This window comes from Anser anser, assembly GCF_964211835.1.
Source record: "Anser anser genome assembly, chromosome: 1".
Classification (NCBI taxonomy): domain Eukaryota; kingdom Metazoa; phylum Chordata; class Aves; order Anseriformes; family Anatidae; genus Anser; species Anser anser.
This window is the reverse complement of record NC_139720.1, coordinates 127,406,689-127,430,468: the sequence shown is the minus strand read 5'-3', so window position 1 is coordinate 127,430,468 and position 23,780 is coordinate 127,406,689. Positions and strand designations below refer to the sequence as shown.

The window sequence follows — 23,780 nt, the reverse complement described above, 5'->3', positions numbered from 1 at the left end:
CAAAGATTCAGCTCTGAAAGAAAATAATAGAAACTGGAAGATGATAGAAATGGGTTAGGCAAGACAAGGAAATATCTTTTAAAAAGTAGAGAGAAGTGGTCTAATTAAACTATTCTTCCTGTTACTTGGTATGTTTTTGGTGACTTGACAAGAAAGGTGTTGAAAAGATGAATGTAGGGTTTATTTGCATCTCATTTTTTTCATCTGTTTTCAGTCAATAATTCTGTATTAAAATTATACATTTTGCAATCAGCGAATATGTTAATGAAGAAGATTTTTTGTCAGATGATTGTTTCACAGTGTCTTATTATGAAATCCGATTAATGATCCTATAATGATGTTTCTATTGATATTTATATTGAAACTGCTGGCATGTTGTTATACCAAGTGTTGCTGTATGTTCACTGTTGAAATTGAGGCTCAGGATGTAAGACCAAAATGTGTTTCCTTTGGCAGTAAATATATAGAGATGCTTTTGTCCTCACTGCTTCCCCAGCTGCCCATTGCATTAGTCCATGTGTGTAGAGATTGCCTCCAGTGAAGTGGGCTGAACTGGGGAGGAGGAGGAGGAAAGAGAATTTCACTTTTAGTGGTCCAATTTGTAACAGTACCCTCATAGAGGCACTGGCAGAAACAGTGATGTGAGGGAATCAGTTTATAAGCTACAGAGGAGGTAGCTCGAGCACCCTTTACATTTTCTGCATTTTCTTATCCTTCCAAGTAATGAAGCACTTCTCAAAATATCAGATATTCCTTATTGATTTTTAGGAGTCTTCTCCCTCTTGCTGCCACCAGTGCTGCCTGCTTCCCGTGCTGTTTTCAGTAAATCTTCACTGTGTAAACAGTAAAAGAGTAATGTCTCAGTCCCTTTGCCTGTTCTTAATGTCAACAAAGTTTATTTGGGGCATTTCTAACGTTCCTCACTAAGAGCAATGATGGTAAAAATGTCATTATTTTCCTCATGAACCGTGAAACCAAAATAAATTGTGAAAGTATGAGAGAAGATCATGCAGTATTAGAAGCCAAAGCCTACCATGCGATTTTGTTTAGAGAAATGCTGGAGGCTTTGAAATGTCAAATAGATTCCAGTTGTGTAATTTGAGGATCAAATTGTATTAACATCCATACTTAAAGTAGAAGAATACCATTTACTGGCTTGATTTCATTCATTTTAAATAAAAATTAGTTCATAAATGAACATGACCTTTTCAAATAAAGGTTTCAGGTAGATTTCAGAACCTCAACAGTCATAATTTTAAAAAGAGTAATAACAATATTTTTGTACATTGTGGCTAATGTACTAATTTTTTAAACACAATGACTGTTACTAACCAAGTAGTTCAGCTGACTTTTATCCTTTAATATACTCACACGTCCCCTGAACTTCAGTAATACTGTATGCATATGTCTGCAGGTAGGTCTACTATAGTTTTTATACATTGTACAGTTGCTGTACACAGCATAAAACTTGAACTTTGATTTTTGATTATAGCTTTTGTCAGGCTCCTTTGGAACTTATCCACGTGATATCTACTAAGTCCTCACTGTCTACTTGTTTCTACGTTTCTTAAATTCTGCCTGGCTTCCAATTTCTGTAGTTTTATTTTATAATTCCCTGGAAAACACAGGTAGAAAAATGTTTTAATTGTATGATGTATTACATCAAATTAAAGCTGCTAGACTTAAGTATGCACCTCACAATTCATGTCATCTTGTGAACCATCAGGACTGGATTGAGAATCCTGGAGAAGAAAGAGGGCATTAGAAGAAGGAGGCAGAGAAGTCCACATGAACATATTTATAGATGGTTCCAAATCTGCCTGGACTGAAATTTCACTAATTCTGCATGCAGAAAAGAATTTTAGAAACCTATTAAGACTCGTTAATACTATGTTTGTTGTTATAATTTGGACATGCGTATAGCAGAGTTCTTTGTACTGACAACTTGTCTTTAGGCTTAGATGAGAAAGGTACAATATCAACTGCAAAAACTCTTACAGATATATACAAATGTATATGCTCCAAGATTTGATGGCAGTTGGGGGAGGAACAAGTGACCCAGGTTAATTTAAATCCACTACTCTTAAAATTGTTTAGATCTTAGCACATTGCATGATATGTTGTTAGGTTTTTTTAGATGTTGTAACCCTTGCAGTGATTTGCCAACTCTTTTTTTGGTGTAAATGTTTGAAGCAGGTATACTAGGGAGAAGTGGCATCTTTGTGATGCTAATAATGTCCATAAAAACCTCATTTGCAACACTGATGAACAAAAAATCTTTGCTGATCCTGGAGAAAATATGCCAAGTGTTTGGCTGCTTCTTGAATATAGAAAATAGACCAAGTTGAATTTATAGTTTGACAGACTTGTAAAACAGAAATCAGATGACTGCCATCCTCACTAACCAAATATGTTTTAGCAGTGCCTCTAGAAAACAAGCAAGCTTCTAGGTAACCAAGCCTTTAAAGCATTCTGACAGGTTTTAAGGTGTAGGATGTATGTAGGTGACTTTAAGTGCTGGGATTACACTTTTCATCCCACTAATTACTTCTGACTGTAGCACAATGTGGGGAGATGTTAGGTTGTGCCTCCAGTAAACCCTTTGCATCTGTTTCTGAATATTGATCCATCCCTAGTTCTAAATGCCATTCTTCCCAATGGATGAAGTTTTTACTTCTTCTAAGTCTGTCCAATAATTTTACCAGATATTAGATCAGGTCCCAGGAATTCCAGTGAATCAGGCAAATGCTCTTCTGATGTGGCTCACATCTGGGCACCATACATAACACAGGTGGAAGGGGTACATCTGTAAGGATGTTCTCAAACAACTGCAAAAGGCAAGGTTGTGTTTTTTTTTTTTTTTCTGGGAGAGTAACAGTAGTCCCTAAATAAACTGGAAGGCTGTGAGAAATAATACTTTAATAAATGGAACTGCTTAAAGAAGAACTTAAACATGCAAAATCAAGGAGAGTTGAATGTTTTCCGTGGATACATACCCTATGTTTTACAATTTTAATAGTAGATTTTAGGTACTCTCTGTGCTTTTAATATCACTAGAGAAGAAAAACATTAAAAAAAGCCCTATGCGTATTAAGTGCATTGTGAACCAATGAAGCAAGTGGATATATGCCAGTGCTGTTGAACTCTTTTTTCTTTTTTTCTCTTTTTTAGATCACCTTTTGCTGCCGTGACAGATTACTCAGTAACAAGAAATAATGTCATACAGCTCTGTCTGGAACTAACGACAATCGTACAACAGGTATGAGACAATCTACTTAGCAATTTATTTTTTCCTAGTAGTAAGTGGCCATTACCTTGTTCACACTGTTTTGCGTTACTCTTTGTCTATATCATTGTCTGACAAAAATAAGGGAACAGTAGTGCTTAATAAAGGCTTTATAAAAATCCTGCTTCCTAGTTTTATAATAGTAGTTGGTCTGTGCTGTGCATATGTTTCTGCATATCTCAGTAGAGGAATCCATCTTGGTTTCTCTAGTTGAATAACATCACTATAAATTTGTGAAATCTACTTGATAATTTGCATATCTAATTTCATATATTTTGTCTTTGAATTAACTCTCTGGTTCAAAAGCTGTGTATGTATTGGAGCTTTGTCATATGTTCTAAACAGCAGTAAAGATGACATGTCCACATGAGGTTAGAATACTTTGTATACGTTTTGGTGTGTCCTACCTTCAAGAAATTCAAAAGTAAACACTGAGAAGCACTTGTTTAATGGGCTTCATTTGGAGTGCAATTTAGAGAACCTTTCTCGCTGTTTTGTTTCTTCTCTCTAAAGTGGTTTAAATCTGTCCCTATCCTTGTCTGTTGGAAAGTGAGAAGTCTTTTGCTGCAAGTTCAAACTGATGTTGATAACATGGAATCATTTAGGTCAGAAAATACCTCTAAGATCATCAGGACCAACCATTAAGCTAGCACTGCCAAGCCTACCACTAAACCATGTTCCTAAGCACAACATCTACATTTTGTTTTAATACGTTTAGGAATGGTGACTCAACTGCTTCCCTGGGCAGCCTGTTTCAATGCCTCACAACCCTTTCAATGAAGGAATTTTTCCTAATCCAACCTAGACCTGCTCTGGCACAACTCGAGTTCTTGTCCTATCGCTTGTTGCTTGGTAGAAGAGACTGACCCCTGACCCCACTACAACCTCCTTTGAGGTAGTTGTAGAGTGCGATCGCTCCAAGCCTCCTTTTCTCTAGGCTAAATAACCTCAGCTCCCTCAACGAATCCTCATAAGACTTGTTCTCTAGACCATTCACCATATAGTAGAAATAACCTAGGAAGTTAACATAGCTCTATTCTGTTGAGCATCATTCTGTACCCTGATGCAAGCCTTTCTGAGATTACTACTCATCTGTCTACCACTGATAACTGTGAAGGGACATAGCACCCTCATATATCATCACTTGACCATTTTTTTGGTCTTCCATTTTCAGCAGAACCAGAAATGTTTATTGGCACCAAATCCTTCGGCTTCAGCTGAGGTTGTGCAGCAGCCTGTTGGCTTTACATTCCTTTCCTCTAGAAAAAGGTCAGGCTAATTTCTGTGCTGGCTGCTGCAGGGCCAGGTCACAGCCATCTGTTGTGAGATGCTGGCCCTCCTCAGTGTGCGTGCCTGCTTGCTTTGGGCTGCAGTCTGGTGCTGAGGCAGGCAGTGCTTTAGGGGAAGAGGAGATCTGTGCGGTGTAGCAGTACCCATCATGCAGAGGGAAGATGCTCCAGAGAGGGTTGTCTCTCCTGGTGGTTCAGCAAACACAGAGGGAACATGTTGCTGCCAACACGGAGAATTTTGAGGGAGTATTCACAAATCAGAAGGTGGAACAGATTAAAGGGAAGAGAGTAGGCAAGGTAGGAATGCTAGGGAGATTTTTTTTTGTAGATTTCAGAAGTACCAGTCCATCTTGACTGAACTGAGCAATGCTACATTTTTCCTATGGTCCCTTGGCATGACTTTGTTTGATGATGCTCTCCCTTTTGTAAAAGAAATGCATTTTTCTCTGATGCTTTCATAAATGCATACAATACCAAAGATTAATTGGGTTTGCCTTCTTCCTGAGTTAGAGAAGAGCAGTATTGCTAGTTTTGTGTGTTCAAGCATTGGAAACGAAAGTTTCTCACTTAAAACAAACAAACAAACAAAAAAAAAAACTTACTCCTGTTCATTATTTTTCTTCTTCATTATTATTGTTTTTATTTTGGTGTGGAAATGGAGCATGGGCTGTTCTCTCCCCAAGGGCTACACAGCAAGGGTGCATTTTTGCCACCTAGGCCAGGTGGCCACCTAGGCCAAGGGGTGTCCTGCCAGTCCCATGCTTTGGCCATCCTGCACTCCGTGCCAGACTTCTTGCCTTCACTCTGCCTCAGACTGCACAGAGGCGTCAGCTGTAGTGGCTGTGGAAGAAGAGCACAGGCCTGTGGTTTTGCGGCAGGCTTTTGCGCAACTGTGTCTTAATCTGTTGTCCCATGGTGTGTTGTGCCCTTGTTTGGCTATGAAAAGGGGTTGGTACCTCAGGAAAAGGAAGCACGGGGGACCTCCCTTCTCCTTGACCAAGCAGCTCATTTTTCATTGATGTAGCTGTGAGCTGCTGTCTAACTTTCTAAATGGGGGGGAAGAGGCACCTGATCCATTTTTTTCTGTCCACTATTAACAAAAAGGTGGGTAAAATATCAACTACTGCAGTATTTCCCAGGAAGTAGATCGATATCAGATCACTTTCTTCTGGATTCATCCTTATTCATGGTACTACTAATTTGCTGTGGTCTTAGCTCAACTATTTTATAGATTTTTCAGTGTGAAATGAAATAGACCAAACATTACTATTCAATACTTTTTTTTAAAAAAAAAAAAAAAGCCATATCTTTGCCAAAACTGACATGATTTCCCAACCTGGAAGCAGTTCAGCATATGAATCCATACTTTGAAGTTAGAAGGAGCATTTATGTGCCTCAATGTAAGCACACTCTGGAACTGAACTGGGCTGTAGTCAGAAGAATGATAATGAAAAATTCCATTACTAGTCCCAAACACATGTGGATTGATCTCTGCTTAAAACAAATGCATTCCAGCATAGCATTTCAAAATGTCTTCACTGGGCTTTTCTTTTATATGATCACTGAATGCACTGAAAATCCCCATTGTGCTTTCTAAAGTCTGTAAATTGAATGTTTCAGTATCAACTTATCAAGTGTTTTTTGCTTAGAACCCATTTTTATTTTGTATGTGAAGTATCTCATAGTACTTCACTATCCTATAGTAATGTAGTTTATATCTTTTTTCAGTTTACGAAAGACCTGCAAATGGCAACATTGCAATTTTTTTAACACTAGTTAACAGATTATGTAAAGCCTAATGGTGTATTTAGAAAAAAACATAGTTTTCTTATACTTTTGTCTTTTTTTTCAAGACATTCATACAATATAAAAATAGAACTCTAGTATTCGCTTCAGTAGCTGAGTACTGGGAAGATTCAAAACTGATTTTTATGTTGTTTACGCACAGCCAATATTCAGAAGTTTTAACCAAAAATGATTCTTTATTCAAGAGATGGGAAGAACGCTAAAAATTAAGCTGACTTGCTTGTATTATTTTGCATGCTTTGAGGCTAATTGTAATGTTAATGTTTCTCCATTGGATTAAGGTGATTTGTTGTGTCCCCTCCCATCAGCACTAAATGGATAATGAAGGAAAAAAAGGCAGAAATACTGTTCTCTCTTCTAAGTATAAAGTCTAAGAAAATCTATTGAGTGTCTATGCTTTAACCTTTAAATAATTAGAGAATTTGGATTTATAATACCTGCTTGGAGACCAACTTTGGAATAAAATGCAAAATGGCACATACTTGGGTCTAACCGTTTCATTTTCTCTGTGCAATGCACATTGCCCAGGACCCAACTAACAGGCCAGTGTGTGATGGATATTTGCCTTTGGAAACAGATCCCACAGAGTGCTGCAAGTTATTATCATAACCTGTTTTTCAGTCACACTAATCATATGCTTCTATGCGTCTGTTTTATTTTGGTTTAGGGTTTTCCCCCCTCCTGCCCCCCTACCCCTTAGGACTGTAGGATATTGTTTCATAGGCACTTCCTTCAGGTTTTCAACCTTAATACCATCCTCCTTGCTGATGGCTTATTTAATTCAGAGCTTACATTCTTGTTTTATTTTTATAACCAACTCTTTTCCTTGCAGCAGAACACTGGAGGGAAAAAAAAAAGTCCTTGAGACTATCATGGTATTTTCTGCCATTCCTTTGCACTCTCCCCCTTTCTTCCCTATGCCTAGCTGTCTGTTCAGAGCACCCCCGTAGGAACTGAAGGGTGTGCTGTACTCAGTTTATACTGCAACAAGTAAAAAGGGCCTGTTTTTTTCTTGATAGTAAAAGATAGGTGTTAAAGGGATAACAGTATACAGGTGTGGTGCGAGCTTTTTTTTTTTGAGGTTTTAGGTTGTGCTTTATTTTTTTTATTTTGGTTCATTCACGAATTTAGATTTATGTCATCAGAGTTGTCCCAGTCACAAATACATGTAAGGAAGGACATGAGTGACCGCTTGTCTTGTCTTCCATCTAAGTCAGATTGCTATTGACGGTTAGGCAGGGAGTCCATCTTCAGAGGATTCTGGAATGTGTTCCTTTCCAGTCTTTTAAGAAAGTAGCAGTAGCTACAAAGCTAACTGTAAGAAGCAGATTTATTTATTTGTTTTAAGCAATCTGTAGGCAGCTTTTATTGTCATTTTTAATGCCCTTATTCCTCAGGAACCCATTGGGATTTCACTTTAAAAAAAAAAAAAGCTTTCTTCTTTGGGATTAAAATTCTGAAAATTTTGGGAATATCTGAGAAGTCTAACTTTGTTTTGTAAGTTATCAGACATTTAAAGAAAATATTACTTCCAAACACCATATTTCCTATCATTGCTGTACAGTAGCGGTCACGAGTGTTTTCACTTTCCTTTATCAGCTTTCACAGTGATTTGCTATGTTTATTTAGTTTTAAGACTATTGGTGTTTGTCTCCCAGCTTTCATGTTTTGTGGGATTTACTTAGCAAGATGCTCCAGTGCAAGTGTAGCTGTAGGCCTATAAACACTCATTTTCAAAAGCTTCACTGCAATTACTTCTCTGCCTAAATACTTTTTTTTTCTGAAAGAGTCTGGCTCTGTCTTCTTGTACTCTCCCTTCAGGTATTTATAGACCTTCAGGTCCTTTTCTGCAGGGCTGCTTTCCTGCCGGGTGCTCCCCCCCCCAGCATGTACTGGTGTCTGAGGTTGTTCCTCCCTAGGTGCTGGTCTCTGCACTTCTTGCTGAACTCCATGAGATTCTTGTCAGCCCACCTCTCCAGCCTGTCCAGGTCCCTCTGGTTGGCTGTGTGGCTCTCTCAGCCACTCCTCCCAGTTTTGTGCCATCCACAAATTTAATGGAGGGTACGCTCTACCCAGTCATCTGGATTATTAATGAAGATATTATACAGGGCTGGAATCACTGTTGACCCCTAGAGTGCTCTGCTTGTTTCTGATCTCCAACAAGACTTTGTGCCACTGACCACTACACTCTGGACCTGATCATTCAGGCAGTTTTTGATCCACCTAACTGTCTGCTCATCCAGCCTACGTTTCAACAGCTTCTCTATGAGGATCTTTTGGGGGACAATGTCAAAGACCTTACTAATGTTCAGGAAGACAGTATCCACTGCTCCCCTCCCTTATCCATCAGGATGGTGACTTCATTACTTGGCAGACAGGGAGCTGGATTGTTCAGGATTGTCCCAGGGTATGCTTCTGAATTCATCTGTCCCACAACAATATTTTATGGTAAACTCAGATTTCAGATGACATGGAGTGAGGATTTGAGTGATGCAGTTTGGAAAGTGGTGGCCAGGGTGACCGATAGCTAGGAAAGACCAAGACAGCCATCCACAAAAACTTTTCTGTTCCTATAGGCCCCTAGGACTTTGAGTTAAAAGCCCTAATATAGAGCACAGACAAAAGCGCCCTGTTCACTGACTCAGCCAAACGATTTGGAGCTTATTCAACATCTAAAGGTGTCCGCGATCCCAAAATGTAAGTGTGCATGTACTCCTTGCCCCAGTGGAGTCGCTTCCTGCGCTAGGGCGTAATCCTTGTTGGGCTTCTAGCCATTGTTATTTTTCAGATGAAAGGTAATGAAAATGATCATAAATAATTTTGTGAGTAATGAAGTATTTATCTATGGCATTACATATTTTATGATCAAATGGCTGTAACTTACACGTTTAATGTTTCAAATGCTAAGCCTTGCTGAGAAAGTGCAGGCTTATTTTTGTGTCTAAAGGTTAAAAAGGGAATTTACTTTTTAGGCCCTCACCTCCCTGAATCATAGAGAAATTATTCTATTAATTTTGTTAGCACAATACCAAATATGTGAATTGTGAAGAATAATTAATATAACTACTAGTAGTAATATTGTTACAAAGTATCACTCTTCTATTTTCTATTACAATTTCTCACTTTTTTTTAAAGTCCTAGTTCTTAAGGACTTTAAGAACTTGCTAAATATAGCTTTAAAACTTCAAATTTAAGGTCATACTAAGTAGCTAATTACCTCAGGTATCTTTACCTAATAAATGGTCTTCAGTAGTTTAGTGGCATGAATGTTTGACTGATTCCTCATTAAAGCTGCTTTGCAATTCCGGATTGTTAGGATTTTCAAACCAAGAGGTGTTTGGTAGAAACAAATTTATGCATCAAATTGTATATTTTTTAATTTAAAATTTTGAAGTTCTTCCTTCTACCCCAACTTTATCAAATACCTGTGCTTGCAGCATTTATTAGTCTCTTTATTAGTCTACTACTAGTAATTGTCCCTGTACCCCCACCCCCTTTTTTACGTGAAAGTATAACGTATAATATAAACTAGATGTTAAAGGATTGTTAGAAATAAGAAACTGTTTTTCTTTACTAGAAGTTATCAAAGCAATTATCAAATTATCAAAAGCAGTTATCAAATCAATTTATGCTCTTTAGCAATGTCTTCCTCTTTTTCAGAGTAGCGTAGCTTACTTCTCCATAGTACACTTTTACTGAAAATTTCATATGTAGCAATGTAATGTAAAAACTTCTTAATGTGCATGGATGCCCTTTTCTGGTTACGGTAGCTTTTCTGTTATTTTCCTGCACCATTTTTTTTTCCCTTGAAGTGTCTTACTTGTAGAGATATTGTTGTCTTTTGATTTAATTTTCGGGGTAATTTTTGGAATGGGATTAGGCATGGAGTACCTCAAAGGATAAAACATTAATAACAGTCTAGAGGTATATGAACTGCTACCAGAAATAATTTGATGCCTCATTAATTGCTATTGAGATATATGCTGTAAAGAGTAATTTTTTACATAAACTTGAGTAGTGCATGACGTGACATTTTTAAAGTAGTTTATGAAGTCACTCCATGTTTTAACCCCCCCCCCCGAAAAGCCCTGTGAATTTGTTGCCTTTTTTTTTTTCCATTCTTGAAGAAAGTAATTTCTTTTCATCATAGTTGGAGGGGGATTAAAAAAAAAGATTGCTGAGTACATAAGAAGTTACCAGAAAGCAAAAATGGGCTGGTGTTGGTTTGTTGTTGTTGGAGTTTTTGTGTGTTTTGTTTTGATTTTTTTTGTTCAGATATTTTTCTTCCAGATTAATGATTGACAGCCTCTCACAATGGGGAAAAATGAAATACAAAGCAGAATAATTTTAACGGAAAAAAGAGTACACTTTTTGATTCAACATATACTGGCAAACCAATGCAGCTGTTGGATTTTTCTAAGAAATGGAACTTGAGTGGGTCAAGGTGATGGTGAAAGAGTGTAAGGGACAGCTTATGTTAATTCACACACTGAATGGAAAATATTTATAGGAAGTAGCAGAAAGTCCATGGAAACTGAGACCAAGTGTAGGCAGAGGGGAAAAATGTGTTCTGGTGTTTCATACATTTCCTTTAAATAAAACGTATTCTTTTCTTAGACTGGTTTATGTGGGCACTGTGTCAGTGCTTGTTCAGGGGCATCATGATTTCCATTTGACTAGAGACAGACAGTGGATATGCCACACTTCTGTAATTCTTTATAAATGCTTAATTTAATCATTAATGATGATGGGTTAAGATTATATTAATCATTATCAGTAGAACTGAAAAGTGAGACTCTGCATTTCTTTTACATAAGAAAATCAGATTTCCCTTTCCAGAGACAGTGTAGTCAGTGTAATCAGGTGCAGTGAAGCAGGATTTCACTTCAGTGTGGTGAATTACAGAAATTGTGTGTTGCTAGGTAGCTAGTGGAAGCTTTGATCATGAGAAAGTGTAGGGTCAAGCTTTATTTCAGGAAGATAATGGGAGATACATTTGTGTTTGTTTGCTTAAATCCATTAAAAAACACATGAAGAATTTCAGATGATCCAATATGAAATGTTTGAGTCATAGCTGAGCCTGAAATGCTCTCTTCCTAAATATCATTATTTTTTTCTCAGCTTCAGTTATTTCCTCTGTTGGCAGAATAACCACCTAGCCACTATATACATCGCAAAGTATTTTGCTGCAATTGTGTTTGATAAACAGGATTTCTTTTTAATGACAATACTGAAGGAAAAACAGAAGGTAAAAAACTACGAGGTTACTTACCTCTAAATCATATTGGAAGTGACTTTAGAAACTTAAGAACTGCACAACACCTTGCACTACAAACTACATTTTGCATGTCAGTAATAAAAGATTTTGAATGTCTGTCACTATTTTTTCTGGGTTAGAAGTGTGGAAAAAGGTGTACTTTTTTTTCCTTTGAATGGAACATTTTTGCTTCATTTCCAGCCTCTCATCTGTTGATAGTTTCAGTGGATTTTTTTTACCTGCTGAGAATGTCTCTGCATAGAAAAATCATCTGAAGTACTGAAATTCAGTTTAGATTGTGTAGGCACTTGGAATCTAGCAAGATATCTGAGCAAGTATTGATGTGGTTTTAGCCAATGCTGAAATACTTGCTGGGGTTTCTAACGAAATAGTGCACCAGCTCATTTTAGAAAGAGTGTATTGGAAGAAGTGTGACTTCTTAATGCAAATTAAGAACTAATATGTGACCAGATCCCAAAGGAAAGCAAAACAACGTCTTTCACACAAACGAGGGTAGAAATAACTGGAAATGGAAAATGACTTCAGAAAGAAGAAAAGAGATTAGTGCCCACATTGCATCTGTATTGATCCAGAGAGCAATTTTTCCCAGTAGTTGCTTGATCTGTGGGTGATTCATGTACGTTATGTTAAATTTTTACATGAAGCATTCTGTTACTATGGTGATAGGTGCCACTCCACGCAAATTGTTTAAATAATATTAAGGCAATTCTTTGTACTCAGTAAGCTGGATAATTGCTGTTAGTTAGTACTCAAGGGTTGTGAACTTAAAAAGTAAAATAAAATAAAAAATAAAATAAAAAATTGCAGTTTCATTAAATGATCATGGAAAGGCTCTAGGTTTTTAGACGCATTTGTGTAGGTTGCATAGGAAATGTCTTTTTGTGTACCATTTATTTAATAGCTTGCATTATATTTTTTACAATAGGGATATTTTTCTCTTCCCTTAGTATCTTAAATGGCGTGTGTTCACCATTCTGTTTTCTCCCATCTCCGTCGTTTCTTACGTATGTTTCCGATGGGGGAGGACAGAGTGGGTTGCTGCAGATACAGATGAGCTCTGGCTTAAAAGTGGTGGAGGGGCAGGGAATAATAACAGAGTGAGGATGCTATAGACCCAGAATCAAGAAACTGCAGGAACTGAATAATTGTAGCATGAGTGGAAAAGAAAAAATATTTCTGAACGGCAGTGGGAAGAAAATCGACAGGATTTGTGTGGGAAGTGAAGAGCAGTTGGAAATGGCACCCAGGTTGTGAGCTTGTGGGACATAAGGTGGTGGAGTTGTTGACAGAGATAGGGAAAGAAGGGGGAAGCGGGGAGGGTTTGGGAAGAAACGTGATTTCAGCTTTTCAGCATACTGCGTTAGGGCTGGTGGCAAATACCCAGGAGGAGACTCTAAACTGTGAATGCGAACAGAAGGGACGAGAGATCTGTGACTCATCTGCACAGAGATGATAATTAAAGCAGCATGATTTCAGGAGGCTGCTGAGCAATAAGGAAGAGGTTGCAGAAGAGGGGAGAGCAGGGGATAGAGCTCCCAGGGACTGTGGCGGTCTGGAGGAGGAACAGCCACAATGGGAGACTTCTTCGGAGCAGCTCAGTGGGAAGAAACTCAAAGAAAGCACATATGCTGGGAAGTCCACTTATAAATAAAATATAGGTTTTTAACAATGGCTGTGTAACTTTAAAAATTAATTTTGTATGGCAGCAGCCAAGGACAACCTATGCAAATGCGGTGTTCTTGCATAGCTTAAGAGCTTTCTATTGCATTTAGGTAGTGCGACAAGGGAAAGGTATCTCCCCTTCCCCTGCAGCCCTGTCTTTATTCCAGACATTTATAATTGCCAGTGTCCCAAAGTCCACATCTGTTTTCATCCAAATCCCTGCTAGACCTCTTAAAATCAAAGACGTGGTAAAGCATCACACTAGGAAATCTCTAACTGTGTCATGTTCCTAATTCTTTGCCTGTTGGCAGAGGAGGATGTTATCTGCTTGCCAGCTTCTGTAGCCTTGGGGGTATTTAAGAGTTTTAGTTTCTTGTTTTTTATGTGGAGGGAGGTTTGGAGGGAAAGGTTTTGAATAGATCTGTATATCTGCTATTTTATATTTTCTTATGACTGTAATTACTCAGACATACCTGTAAATCACATATTAGGAGTTCCCTAATATCCTTCAGTTTCTAATCATCTTGCTCACAACACACAGCGACATTTTGCCATATAGCCTGTACTATATTGATCAAGTTTATTGTTTCAAAGCTGTCATTGCTTAATCCTACAATCAGATGTATTAGATATATTGTCCATGCATTTTCTACAATAAGTAGCAAAAAAATAACTTGATTACATCTACCTTATCCCTGCATCAGTTTCAAAATTATGTACTAAGTGTCTGAGCCTGAGAAAAGCCATGAAGGGTAATGATAAATAAATCTACTATGAAACTTGTGAAGCTTTTTTTGTCTTCATGTGTTGGCAGAGCTTTAGACTTCGTCGTCATTGTTGAGAACTTTTGTTAGAACCTCCAGTGAAGATTCCAGAAAACCTCACTCTTGTGTGGCTCTCTTGCCATAGCCGAACTGGGCAGAATTCAAACAAAATGAGCCTTCCTCGAGCCAATGACATAAATTTTCTGGAGCTGGGGACACTTGAGCAGACTTAAAGAGGGCTTCTTGAAGACAGAACAACTTATTTTTGAAGGTGTTGGGGGGGGGGGTGGTGCTGAAGAGCCTGGGAGTTATGATCTGAGCATTCTCCAGTTAATTATTTTTTATTGTTGCTAAGTAGCAGGACTGACAGACCATCCATTTGACATAGACTGGTATTAAAGGATTCAGTTACAGTTGTAATCAATTTGAGAAGCAAAGGGATTTAAAGGATGGCTTGGCTTACTTCCAGCCAATGGCTGCACTGCTCAAGGAAGGTTTTATACCAAAGGTTTGGCAACGCATGGGAGTCTGAACCCTCTTTTAGCAATCATGTAATTCATTATTTTTGTTACAAATAGAGAACTGGAGTGACATACTTTAGAACATTTTGCGTGACTTCAAAATAATGGTGACAGCAATTCTATCAGACATCTGGTTTTAAGCAGTACATAAAATCTAGCTGTTGCCCTCTTAAAACTAGACATAGAAGATGTGGAGAATTGCTCATGAAAGATGCATTTCCCAAGCGATTTCACCACCATTTTAAAGATTATGTTCCTAATCTTGCCTCTATTTTATCAACAAAAGACTGGTTAAAAAAGTGCAATGCACACACATGCACACACACACATAAATTGCCTTCATGTAGATTCAGTTGGATTGCAGAGAAAAACACATGAAAAAACAGTAAAACTCCACCAGAAGCAGCTCAAAAGCTGCCTGGAGAATGAACGCTCTCGTGAGAAGTCCTTGTTTTTCACAGGTTTCTCCAGTTGACTCCACCTCTGTAGCACCGCACAGCTTCTTTTGATCAATACTACTACGGTATGAATTCACAAAGGATATGTTTGGGCTAACATGTTACCTGAGAATCAGGAGATTTGGTTTTTGTCCTTGGCAAGAATGTAACCTGCTGATATACCAATTCTACCTAGGAACTTTCGCTGCCTCGGAGGAACAAAATCAGGATGACTAAATACATGAACAACTAAAACATTCTTCTGAACAACAATGAAATACAGTGAAACAACAACAACACAGTGAAAGAAGTCCTTGCTTTCTCTTGAGCACTCTCATCTACAGATTACTAGGAATGCTGAGCCGTGGCTGGGTTGTTGCTGAAAGAATCAACAAACATATTTTCTGCAATTCTCCATTTTCTTATTGCTTGAATATTTGTATGCATATTATATTTTCTGAACTAGCATATCTTTATTCTCAAACTAAGTCGTGGAGTTAAGAGGAACTTGAGGCTTCCAAAAAGAATACAGTACTGTAGATGCCCAAAATGTGGCCAAACCAATAATAATAATAGTAGTAATAAGAAGAATGATGGTGGTTTCTGGATGGTATTTTGCAATTGCCCTGAGAAGCGTTTGACAGGTAATTGCAATAGATACTTTGACAGGCTGCTGACTCAGACGTGTAATCCACATTATATATATGCAAAAATAGATGTGTTTTCTGCTGAATATTATCCTATAGTTACAGTACTGGAGAACTGGATGATCCTTTTCTTTTTCCCCTATAGGATCTGTGAGCGTTAGGTTGATTTGGCATGTCTTGTAGACCTCAATATTTCACATTTTGAGTTGAGATTTAATCAACTTGGGTGGAAAAAAAAGAACCAAAGCATAAGAAAAGTGTTGGTGTAATTAGCTGACCCAATTCCCCACTTCTGTGACATACTAAAATAGAGGTTTAGAAATACAGCAATAATAGCAAGAGGAGAAGAAAAGAAATTAGAAAAATCAGCGTAAGCATTGCTTTTGAAAACAAAAATCTACAAATATTTGTATTTTATATATGTTACTTCAGGGGTGAAGTGTTCTAGCAAAGTGGGAGAACAGGGTGACTTTGGCAGCATTGTCACCAGTCAGTGCTGTTGAATTCAGTAGATCTAATTCTAAGTGTATTCAATAACCCTTACTAAGGGGAATTATGACAGGATATTTGCAGATAAAACTTGTAATTTTTATAGAAACAATACAGAATTATGCTTATGAATGTGACTTCTGGAAGAAACAATATAAATGATGCATTTCAGTTGGAGTGTAACATCAGTCTTGCTAGTCTTACAATTAGATTTTAAAATTATACTTTTCTTTATTTTTTTCCTGAAAGTAAAGGAGACCTCTCTCCTTGATTATTAAGGTTTCTTCTTGCTCTTTTTAACTTCTCGTACTAGTTTTTTTTTCTTTCTCTTCTAATTTTGGACTTTATTCTTCACTTTTTATTAAGATTTTAGCTTAGTCCTATCTGCCTCTACAAAGGAAAGGACCAAAAGGACCTTTTGCCTGTTTTGATACATGAGGTAGAGCTGCAAGTAGTGACCAAGAAAAGCTGATGTTAGTAGTTAAGTTGTGCCACTGTATTGCCCTTTTAGTTCTCTTTCTTTGCGGACAGTATTGTCTCATTTTTGTCTCTGAAACTACTATTGGCCAATATTTGACTACATCTTTAGGAAATACAAATTAACACAGAGTTTGGAGTACAAGGAAAAGAACTGCTTTTATTGCTTTATTAGCAACCTGCTCTATTAACATTTTAGGAAACAATATACATTGAGAAGACAGCCTAAAGCTGGTTGAGCTCAGGTGTTGGTTGGTTGGTTATATAGAGATAAATACCCTGGCTTTTTATTTTTTTAATTTGTCAGTGAATATTCATGTGAAGTTCAGACAATAAACACGTAAAAGCAAAACTCCTCTTAACGATATATGCATGTTTCAGTTCAGGGGTAATCACAGTATTCTTTCACTAAGTGAATAGCGAATTTTTATCTTGTGTAGGAGGAAAGCTTGGTTGCAGGTTTTTTGTGTGTTCCTGGTTTCTTGAAGTAGAAAAAAGTTGAAGTTAGATTTGTGTATGATCTGTTTCTTACCTTAATTGTAATGTTTTGGTACTGTGGGTAAACAGATACTTAAGATTTTTCAGGAGTAAGATATATGTTTGTAGTCTAGGTATGGAAGGAAGAGAAGTTTTCCAGCTGTAGATGGTATGCTATTAAGAACAAAAATTTGTTCCTAATTGCATAAGTAGTGTCTCTCTTTGTTGTTCTCAAGTGCTTTAAACTCTTTTATTTGAAATGAAATGGGTATGTAAAAGCAGTAATTGTAAGTGGTGAAAGTCCACAGTAAAAAGCATTCAGTTTATCATTGTACATAAGGGATATCTGAAGAGGGTGGGCTCAGTTATCCTCAAAGTAGTGGAGTGACTTAAAAGATCTAAGGGGAAATAAACTGTTGACTCTGAAGAAAAGTGACACGTAGGTTTTGCTCTTGGGATCATTCAAAAGCAATCTCAGCTCCTGTCTCCAGGGATGGCTCTGGGAAGTTACAACAAGCTTGCTACAATGCAGGGATTGGCTTTGGTGACCTTTTGTAGGTTTCTTTGAGTCCTAGACTTCAGGGCTGCTCTAGGCTATGCTCGCATGTATCTCTGCACTCCTTCACATGTCCCTCAGTTGAGGTTTGAATAGTTGCATGTCATTCCTGTATGGAAAAAGTATATTTTGGATTAATTTTTTTAACCTAAGCATTGTTTGCTTTCTTCCAATTTCTGTCTTCTATTTACTAAACTGTTTTTCTCTTGCCTGAATAGAAAAAGCAGCGTCAACCTTTCCTGTGTGTAAGGAGCTCATATAGCAATTCCTCTTTCCAGACGCTGAATTTGTAGGTAGTTGTGTGATGAGGAGAGGATTGGAGGGTAAAGTCACCTGTACAAATACACAGGCAGTGTATAGTTTTCTACTTGCTTTATGTCTTTGGTAGATTCAGAAATGTGTTTTTAATTATACTCTGGGTTTGTCAGAAATAAGCATGTTTCTTTAGCTTCCTTCATGATTGTGTAGAAGAGTTTCATTTCAACGATGTAGCTGTGTTTCTTCCTTATTCATTTCTTTCCTGGCTGTAACGAACCTCTATAGTATTTAAAAAACCAGAATCCTCCATCCCTTAGCAGTGAGAATTCTCAGTGTCCTCTGTAGGCTGAATGTTAGACTTATAGTAAACTCTTCATTACAAATGAAATAATTATGTCTGCTTAGAAGCATATTTTTTTCAACATAAATGTTGAAATCCCTTCATTTTTGCAGAACGATTCATAAGAAACCGTGCAGAACATAGATGTACCCAGATTGAAAATGTTATATGCCTTCCCACATATAAAAATGAAATGTGTGTTTTGCTACTAAGATTGCAAATACTTCATTGATGTCTGCATATAATTAAACGTGTTAGATTTTCTTTCCGGCTCTACATACTTGCAAATGTTTCCTGAATGCCAACAGCTGTTATTAGGAAAATACTCCCTGATAAACCTGCTGCTTCTGCATAGGTTGTTTTGTATAAATCTTAAGAACACAGTGGCTGTTCTTGCCCAAGTAATGCTAGAAGCATTTCATGATCTAAAATTTCATTTTTTTAAAAAACAGTTGCATATAACAAAGTTGTTTTCAAAGAGAATAAACCAATTAAAAAATGAAAGGACCTAAAATGTGAAAATTTAGTCACGTTTTTCAAGTGGGTTATTTAGTAGCTTATAAAACATCCATTCCAAACTGAACTTGTGCTAATTACCATACAACTACAGCATCTGGTGAACTTAGGAAAGAGTGGCTCTTTCACCAGTGTTGGTGGCATTTCACATGCTCTCTACCTTACTAATTCCTGTACTTCTAGTTATCTATATCAACTGAGATTTTGGCCTGTCAGGAAGAACTTTCACAGTCCCCAGCTTCCCATCTGTTAGTCCTCTTTGCATTCCAGGTAAGGTGGTGACGATGTGCATACGGTCTCCACCAGGCTCCATGTAATAAGATGGTCCAACTCAAGTTCCCTGTGTGTTTTTTATTCTGTGTTTCTCTTCCCTCCCATTCTATGGAGTGCTCTAAACAACCAACGTTTCACTTTTCTTCTTCTCAAGGTTTTCCTTCTCTTGTTTGGTTGGGTGTGCAAAAACGACAGTGCAGCTCACTAGGAATTGTTCAGCGTAGTTTTCTGACTCTCTCTTGCACAGCTTTAAATGGAGGAAAAATTAAGAAATAAGATTAGTTAACCACAAGTAAAGTTGAAACAGTGAGGGAGGGGGACATTCTTGTATAGTGGCTTCAACTCTTTTTGTTTTGCAGTCTTGCAAAATTTTCAAGGAGAGTGTCTCCAGGAGAGTGTATTTAAAACAATTCTGGTTTTCAAGGTGACCACTAGAAGGAGGCCATACTTTTCCCCAGTCAGGTCCTGCTGGTTGAAGCCACTCGGCTGATGTGTTTGACTAGCTGGTGTGTACCAAAAGGATGTAATGTGGAGGAAGATCATTACCTATCTCAAGGAAGGAAGCAATTACAATAAGTAGTGAATGGGCATAGGCATTTACCAGTAGTTCCTTTTGGTGCTAGATTCACACTTTGGTTACATAAATCTATCCATTCTAATTGAGACTTTGAAATCTATTGCTTTATTCCAAAAACTTTGATTATATTTAATTATTTTTAAGGATAAATCTGGGAAAGTTGATTGATTAGATCAATTTAGATCAATTTTGTCTTTTCTGCTTTACTTTTTCAGGATTGCACAGTATATGAAACAGAGAATAAAATTCTTCATGTGGTAAGTAGTTTTGGAATTTTTATTAATAAATATATTTATATTGAATACATAGGATTCTACCTCTGTGTGTTTTGTGCTTTTTCTGTGCAATACCAATGTAATAATGAACTAGTCTGTGTATGACTGGCTGCTGAATATATGGAAATAAGTATGAATTATGTTATATATCATATATATCATATGAATATGATATGAAATAAGTATGAAGTATGAATATGATTGTTAGGAAAACCAAACTTGGCATATGAGAAGTCTGAAACTTTGCAAGGGCTTGTGTTTTAGTCTAGTTCACGCCCATCTGTTATTTGTAAAACATGGTTAGAAGAATGATTTTGAAAAATGCGATTTTCTTCTAGAGAGCTGTTTGCTGGGCTTTTATGAAATCATATATATTTGTTAGTAATATAGCTTCATTTATATAGCTTTATTTCTCTTAGGATTGTGGAGCTAGTCCAGTGATAAGATTAATGCAATACTTTCCTGTTGAATTCACAGAATAAATACAACTGTTTATTCCCAGAATCTGTAGTGCTATTGATAACAAATAAAGCAGGTGAAATTCATGATAACTTAACACCAGAACATAGGATGTGTTGGAAGGGCTGATACTTTGGGGAATGGAGAGTCAGAAGCTTGACCACAACTTGTCTGACACAGTACCTAACTTTCAGATATTAAATTGTCTTTCACGTTGTGGCTATGGTTTAGTGAGTATTTAGTTAACCCTGACCCTGCTTCTAAACTTTCAATATGAAGTTGCTCTTCGTAAGAGTAAATAATGAAATTAATCATATTTTATCTCTCACTTTGCTTCACCTTTAGGTAGGTTTTGATATCTTATTTGTCTTGTTGTAGTTTAAGCCAGAAAAAAATACTTTAAATATGATCTTCCCAGTTACTTTTGCTATACTTTTTTATTCAGTGCTCCCATCAAATGCATGGCAAACTGAATTCTGTAATCTTTTGACACTTTGATTTCACAGTGATGTGCGATAAAAAGTCTCCTTGTATTTTTAAGTTACACTGACATTTTTCCCCCGTGGGACACAAGGAATTTGCATTTTTAGTTGGGCTGACATCATCGTCTTTGCTAGGCTGATCTCTGCAAGCATTTAAGTAATGAAGTTTTTAATTGCATAATCTTGGCAAAAGTTGAAGTGCTGTAAGTTTGAAATCATTATATAAAGCCTGGTTTTCAATACATGCTTGTTTTCTGCTGTAAGAGCCAAGAGTTTTGACATCTGCTATATACAGTATATATCATTTGCAAATTAGCAAACAGGATTGGAAAGAGAGCTGGCAATGTTTAGAGCTGATGAAACATCAGTTAATGTAGTCTTCAATGGACAATTTTGAGGAAACCAAGGGATTCATTTAAGATACGTGAATGGAAAAATTTGAGACAGGTTTCATTATAGTTACATGAAAACTAACTGTACATGATGAAGTTATATTACCTTACATCATTCAGATTCACACAGGCTTATTTCTTTAATCTACAATAACCACTTTGTGGTGACAGGTGGACATATAAATTATTGTTGAGAGCTTAATTAGGGTCTATGATTAGTGCTCAAGCTTGCAAGGAAACACGAACAAACTGTTGAACTGATTACAAAAGTTTAGGATTAAAGATGACCGTAGGTGTTGTACGTAACTTGGATCGTTTCTGAATGTTGCATTTCAATTGATGGATGGGATTTCATGAAGCAAAAACAAACAAGGAAAGAAATCTGTGGCTGAATAATTAAAAGATGGGATTTGAAAGCATATTTTGAATTTGAAAGGGAATATTTTAAAAGCGCAAATTAGAAGTTTGAGGAAAGAACTGAAATTGGAAGTAGTCTCTGTGCCCTCTAACTACTCTCCTAGGAAGACAGAAAAAAGTGTTGCGGCCTTAGCTAAATAGACAGTTAAAAATAAAAATAAAAAAGAAGAAAAAAGGAAAGAAAAAAAAAAAAAAGGAAATCTCAAGATCTTGAGAGAGAGCATGGTATGTTTTATGCCAGTGTCAAAAAAGGCCAAGTGCCGGGTCCTGCACCTGGGGCACAACAACCCCAAGCGCTGCAGGCTGGGAGATGAGTGGTTAGAAAGCTGCCTGGCAGAGAAGGACCTGGGAGTACTGGTTGATAGTCGGCTGAATATGAGCCAGCAGTGTGCCCAGGTGGCCAAGAAGGCCAACAGCATCCTGGCCTGCGTAAGAAGCAGTGTGGCCAGCAGGTCTAGGGAAGTGATTGTGCCCCTGTACTCGGCTCTGGTGAGGCCGCACCTCGAGTACTGTGTTCAGTTTTGGGCCCCTCACTACAGGAAGGACATGGAGGTGCTCAAGCGAGTCCAGAGAAGGGCAACGAAGCTGGTGAGGGGTCTGGAGAACAAGGCTTACGAGGAGCGGCTGAGGGAGCTGGGATTGTTCAGCCTGGAGAAGAGGAGGCTCAGGGGTGACCTTACCGCTCTCTACAGGTACCTTAAAGGAGGCTGTAGTGAGGTGGGGGTTGGTCTGTTCTCCCACGTGCCTGGTGACAGGACGAGGGGGAATGGGCTAAAGTTGCGCCAGGGGAAGTTTAGGTTGGATGTTAGGAAGAACTTCTTTACTGAAAGGGTTGTTAGGCATTGGAATGGGCTGCCCAGGGAAGTGGATGGGTCACCATCCCTGGAGGTTTTTAAAAGACATTTAGATGTAGAGCTTAGTGATATGGTTTAGTGGAGGACTTATTGGTGTTAGGTCAGAGGTTGGACTGGGTGATCTTGGAGGTCTCTTCCAACCTAGATGATTCTGTGTTTCTGTGACATTAGTTACCTTTTTAGATATCAAAATGGACTGTGCATCCTAGAGGTGAATGTTAATAAGAAGGTTCTCTGATATGAAAAAAATAGTAGTAAACTTTAGTAAAGGCATAGAAAGAGTCTTAAATGAGAAATATGGAAAAACTAGCAGATACTGGGGGGAGAGGCCACACACACAAGTAGTATCTATAGAGAAAGTAAATTTTCTCTACTTAAATTAAAAGACGAAACTATTTTAAGTCTGTTCTCTGAGTAAATTTCCCATTAGCAATCCGTGCACTCTCGTTTGGGTAACTGAAATGTATCTGGCTAGCATTGGATCCAGCTACCTCTGAGTGATCAAATACCAATGTATAGCTGTGTTAGCTGGAGTGACTTACAGAGGAACTTGAATTCAAAGCCATGGGCTCTTCCTGTATGATTTCATGTACCACGTTCTCTTCATGACAGAAGAAAGCAAGGTTCCTCACAAAAGTGAAAGGCAGACTTACAACTGATTTGCAATTAATGTAATTAGCCTGTGGAAATTGTTATTGCAAGGTATTGTTCTCACTAAGGGCTGAAGTAAAATTTTAAAAGCTCCTTTTTACTGAAATTAAAAAAAAAAAAAAAAAAGACTACAACTATGGAAATAAAAATAATTTAAATGGCAGGTACATACTCATTCTTTTGGACCCCAAGACATTTTCCACCTTAGGATCACTGGATCCAAGTAGTTGATTTTTATCCACATCACTTTTTGTGGTCCAGAAATTTTACTTCAGAGCACGTGTTCTGAAGGTTCTGGGTTGAACATCCCCATCATGATGGGGATAACCCATCACAAAAGTGTTATTTTGGACTGGTTCAGGGGCTGGAGCTAAGCAGGCACACACCTTCTGTGGGGATGCTGCCCCATTCTCAACAGAATGAGCCTTCTTTGTGCTCACCCAGCCTGCCATCTGGGCCAAATCAGGGGGCAAGAGGGTGCGTGGGCACAGCCGGGGGATGTGAGACCACTTTGCTGCTATCACAATGCATCTATGGATACCGCCAACGTTAGCGAGTCACTCATTCTTCACACTTCCCTCTAAAGCATGGTGAAGG

The 23,780-nt window shown here is 37.8% G+C and overlaps 1 protein-coding gene across 9 annotated transcripts in view; it reads left to right on the top strand.

Annotated features, from left to right (window-relative positions):
* Positions 1-23,780, top strand: part of CNKSR2 (connector enhancer of kinase suppressor of Ras 2) — a 224,254-nt gene that overhangs the window by 59,901 nt on the left and 140,573 nt on the right. For all 9 annotated transcript variants that reach the window (XM_083826294.1, XM_083826291.1, XM_083826293.1 and 6 more), the window contains 2 exons: positions 3,172-3,259; positions 19,869-19,910. In XM_083826294.1, coding sequence (XP_083682420.1) covers positions 3,172-3,259; positions 19,869-19,910 — 130 coding nt within the window. The remainder of the gene's footprint in view (positions 1-3,171; positions 3,260-19,868; positions 19,911-23,780) is intronic.